At 38.2% G+C, this 4,948-nt stretch overlaps 1 protein-coding gene across 1 annotated transcript; it reads right to left on the reverse strand.

Annotated features, from left to right (window-relative positions):
- Nucleotides 1-1,134: 1,134 nt before the first annotated feature.
- LOC135503771 (C-type lectin domain family 4 member M-like) lies at nt 1,135-4,166 on the reverse strand. The gene is made up of 6 exons (XM_064921916.1): nt 4,084-4,166; nt 3,570-3,703; nt 3,337-3,428; nt 2,345-2,479; nt 2,102-2,213; nt 1,135-1,729 (listed from the first exon to the last, which is right to left on the reverse strand). Exons 2-6 carry the CDS (start codon nt 3,649-3,651, stop codon nt 1,647-1,649), a joined length of 504 nt encoding a protein of 167 aa, XP_064777988.1. The 5' UTR covers nt 3,652-3,703; nt 4,084-4,166; the 3' UTR covers nt 1,135-1,646.
- Between the last annotated feature and the right edge of the window lie 782 nt (nt 4,167-4,948).

A 4,948-nucleotide genomic window follows, 5' to 3' on the forward strand; every position in this document is an offset into this window, starting at 1 on the left:
GACTCAAAGAGAGAGAAAGACAATAGTTGAACCATTTCTTTTAAAAATGAAGGAGTGACGAGATAGAGAGCTAGCTATATATATTTTTTAATTACTTTAAATGTTATTTACATAGGTAGCAAAGGCAGTTAGATAGTTTAGCCTACTCAAACAGAGAGGGATACCATGTTAGCTAGCTGGCTGTGACTATCCAAAACTGGAACTCTTCCAAGTCATGGTAACTAATTAGTTTAGTTTTTCTAATTGATTGCCTACAGGGGCCTGCCGGTGTAACTGCTATTTGCTTACTGATTGTACTGCATGATTGTAGCGGGTTTACTAGCTAACACGTTAGTTCCATTAGCTACGGTATGTTGACTATGACGTTACTTTAGCTAAAATGGTGACAACGATGTAGGCTGTGTGTAGCTGTATGATAGGAAGGTTTGGCTTGGAACAGGGTTTTTTTCCGCATAGGTCACAGACAGCTGATGTGTTGTGAAGGGAAGAGGGGAGAGAAGGAAAACGCGTATGCGAGAAGGAATACAACAAGCTGTTTGATCTTGTTATGAAAGTGAACTGTTTGCTTGTGATCAGGGATGGATCCATTCCGCCGATTCTGTTGATTCTGTTGGAATTCAAATTTAAACGGAAGAAAGCGGAATGAAACGGGCATAAACATACCTGAATTTGTCCATTTGAACTAATGATTACACCCTAGATCAGCTAGATACAGGCAGGAATGTGCAAGACGGTATTGAATGTGTCATGGTCTGTCTGTCACCTCAAATCTTTCTCTGGACATGTGTGCACCTACGTTTTAATCGTTCGTTCATAGACTACGTTGTAGCAACCTCATGATGGTTATAGGGGAAATTCGAGTATCATGTGACTATTAGGCGAAATCTATCAATGTTGCATTGAACTGGGTGAATGGAATATGAATGTCAGTCATCCAATGTGGTGTAATAGAAATAAGGCCACGCTGATTAAAAAAATATCTTCCTCTCTCATCTCAAAGGGCACCGACCGCCGTGTGATGTTAGTATCACCTCCTTGATGTCTCACGCATGGTACAAGGTACCAGACACCTATCAATCAAGCTATGACATAGAAAACGATATGTAAAATAGATTGACCATGCCGGAGAATGGGTGAAGCTGAAAGGTTTTATTCAAAGAGGCATTGAAGCATTGAGGGATAATCAGGATGACACAATTCAACCAATTCTTTCAATATTCCATATAAGAGTCAAACCATTAAAAATGTGCTGAGACTAATTTCCTCTGTACATTCAACATTATCAAGTTTGTGTTCTTAGATAATGGTCGGTTTTGAGTTAGTGAGGGGATTGAACCGTTTGTTTGTGGATAAACCTTGGGTGCCTCGACGGTTGGTAGCTTAAGGCTAGTAACATACAGAAAACATGAGAGAAAATGCAATTGTAGAATCAACCTGACAATAACTTTAACAATTGACAATGGCAACCGAAGATAGTATAATTGCCATTAGATCACTTTTTATCATATTGTCTTCAAGTATTCAATCGGTCCTCAATCAACGCAAAGGACTTTACGTGCGATAGCAGAAAAATAAAATCAGAGTATGTTGGCGAAATTCCTTTACGCTCGCACTCTGTGTGGATGGTGTTGGACTCCTCTGCCATCTTAGGCTACTCCACCCGTAGCAATTCTCATGCAGACAAAGGTACAGCTACTGTCACACTTGATGTCATCAAAGCCCTCAGCCCCTGTAGAGGACAATGTCCATATTAGTCTCGGTGGAAGGCAACAGAGTAATGACAACAACGCTTCAATCAATGTGACAAATATGGAAAATTACAAACATCATATGATATGTAACTGTGAAGTTTGACCGTGTTTATGCACTTCTTACTATGTATTTGATTGTTCAGTCCTTCATACAGGGTCCCTATGCTTCAGGCCAGGCTTCAAACGGAACTGCATTGTAGCATGCTTGACATTTAAAGGTATTTTCCAATTGAGCAGACGTCTGCAGTGTTTACCTTGAATGTGATCTCCGTGAATGCGGGAACGTTGCCTTTAAAAGGCGCATTGTCAATACGAATAAGAGTCACACATCCAATTTAAAGTTTACTGACCTGCATAAGAGTTCAGTGCCACACAGTCTTCTTCTCCCCACTGCTGAGCTTTGGCACTTTCGGACCAGAACCAATTCACGGATGACCCATCAGTCCACACATAAGTCCCTTCCTGTCAGGGAGAACATTTCAAGGTTATCAACATCTCAGTGAAGGGCAGTTGTAACTTATCAACTGCCCAAATTAAAGAGATGTGAAACAAGACCTTAGCAAGTGCTACATGAGTGTTAAGGATTGTTTTACCTGATCCAGATCATTCAGTCCTACCCAGGAGTAAGCAGAGATACTCTGGGTCTGCTTCACCATGGAAAGTAGAAGCTGGTATTCTTCGACGCTGTGGACAGCAGCAAGGGTGCCCCTATCTCTCTTGCAGTAATCCTTTATGAAGAAACATCCATATTTTAATTGATTTATTTTACAAGCCTTGACTTTGTAGACATTTGATCAGTAGTGGTACACGGACGGAAAACTAATTTATATGGTAATTTGGGGTATTATCAACAGTGAAATGTCTCAGCCTCCATCTTTTTTTCCACTAATTGGTGTTTTAACCAATCGCATAAGATTTTTGCACATCAGATCTTTTTCAGCAGTGATCTGATTGGTCAAAAGACAAATTAGTGAAAAAATATCAGAATTGTGCTGCCTGTGTAGTCGCAGCCTGAGTATTGCAGAAACACAACATGAATAACATAAAAAGTGGCTATGGATGAAATAGATGAAAACAACTTTTCAAAACATTCCAAATAAATGCATTGGTGCGTTTCATTGGAAAACACATTGACACTTTTAGGTTTGCTTGTACTAATCCCTGGTAAATACAGTAAAATACTGTTAAATACAACCCCCTCCCCCTAATTTAATTCATCCATTAATTCATTCCGAATACGGTAGCATTATTCGCTGTATAGATTCTGTATTTTGGATGTTTTCACTGTATTTCGAACACTTTCAAACAATATGATTAATCACAATTAAAACTTTAGTGCATAAAAATTACAAAAAGTTCAAATGAGTTAACTGATTTACTCTGACAGCCCTAATATTTATATTGCAGTAGGTCTACTGTAATATGAAATGCAGAATGTTACTTGCCACTGAGCTGCCTGTAAGTTAGTGTCAGTGTAATAAAAATAAGGTCATATTAATTGGAAGTTTAAGTTATTTAATATTCTCTTTTACACCATCACTGTAAATGCAAGTGTTGATTAGATTCGCTGCAGGTGGACACTTACCAGTGCTTGCTGCCATCCCATTTGTTTATTAACCATTCTGTAGCAATGGGGTATTGCACTGTCTGGTCCAGTATATCCACTTGGACAGATATCTGCAGAGAATGTATTTTTTATTTTAAATTCCTGCAAGCTTGAAACCTAACTACTACTAATCACATAGAACAGCAAATAGAAGAGAGAAAAAAAAGATATTCAAAATAAACTGGATTCAAATGGGATTGGTTGTCACTTACAATGAGGATCGTGGCGGAGGGCTCCAGTTCCCAGAAGGGTGAGGAGGAGACAGGCAAGAATAGACACAGTTACGACTCCCATGATGATGGATCGAAGATCGTGGTGGTCTTTTGGCCTTCTACTGCAGTTCTTCCTATAAAACAGAATTATGTCAAAAAGTGTATTACTCAGGAGAACCCACAGAGTTACAGATTCGCGTAGGATATAGATGTAATTATTATTTAAATAATACAATGTTTTTTGCCAACAACAAATTAGAACATTTTAGGCCAGGATTTAATCTGATCGCGCTTTGTCTGCAATGCACATTTTAAAGGCAATGTTTCTGTGTTGGCAGAGACCACATTCCTGTCGGCTCAATCAGAAATTACTTTTAAATGATACATTGTCCAAATCCCGAATCCAGGCCCTTAATTTAAACTTTTTGAGGCATAACCATGTTGATATTATGTCTCTCTCGCTCTTTTTTAAGACAATAGTTAAACGTTCTTCTAAAATCGTAAAGACCCTCACCAAATTCAGAAGAGAGAAACTGATGCGGGTCTTCCCTGAAGTGTTTCTTCAACCAGAAAGGGCAGGTGTCTTTTCAATTCAAATGTTATCCCTTTTAAAAGAGACATTTGGGGAAGTAGAAGTAGAGATATCATCTGCAAGTCACATACCATTGCAGCAAGTAGTGATTATGATCCATAATATCCTTGGCCCTGTCCATTCTTTTAAATATGATTTTATTTTAATCGTATGTAGCCTTACATTGAGGCCTATGCATTGCTATGCATATCCTCTTTATGGTGGTTGTGAGAAGTACATACACACTAAGAAGCGCATACACACTATCCCCACATGAAAGTTCATGTTTAATGTTAGAGATGTATTTACTTTTTGACCTGAATGTCCACAAGCTGATTGGCCAGTTTATTCTTTCAGGGATGCTATTCAGAAGGTACAGTAGACCACAGCAGCAGTTAATAACCACTTGAATGATAATGGCAAAATGTAGATTTCCTCCTAAATAGATATACTCCAAAAGAAATGATATGTCATGAGAGGGCCATAAGCAATAACTAGCCATGCTTATACTGCCAGAAAGATTACAATCTCACCTTTCTGGTAAAAAATAGTTATAAATTGTTGAGGTGTACTCAATTTTGAGGATGTATTTCCTATTCTACAAAAGTCTATGAATAAGGCTTGAAATTACTTATATGCTTTCTAGATATTGAAACAGTCAATTTATAAAAACAACTAACTAGATGTAACCTTCCTTATGTAAAAAACAACAACATATTTCTGTGGTTAGTGTTGAGAAAATGTTCATTTTTTCCAAAGGTCTCGTTTCAAAACTTCTTCCCCGTACACCCCTGTGAACCTCTTGACA

The sequence above is a fragment of the Oncorhynchus masou genome, chromosome 18 (genome assembly GCF_036934945.1).
Source record: "Oncorhynchus masou masou isolate Uvic2021 chromosome 18, UVic_Omas_1.1, whole genome shotgun sequence".
NCBI classification, from domain to species: Eukaryota; Metazoa; Chordata; class Actinopteri; order Salmoniformes; family Salmonidae; genus Oncorhynchus; species Oncorhynchus masou.

Bases quoted from the DNA above. Each gene is read 5' to 3' on its own strand.
- LOC135503771 (XM_064921916.1), bottom strand. From the start codon at position 3,651: ATGGGAGTCGTAACTGTGTCTATTCTTGCCTGTCTCCTCCTCACCCTT. The intron at 3,429-3,569 runs GTAAGTGACAAC...CATTCTCTGCAG, and splicing joins CCTCCGCCACGATCCTCATT to ATATCTGTCCAAGTGGATAT. The intron at 2,480-3,336 runs GTAAGTGTCCAC...TTCTTCATAAAG, and splicing joins TGGGATGGCAGCAAGCACTG to GATTACTGCAAGAGAGATAG.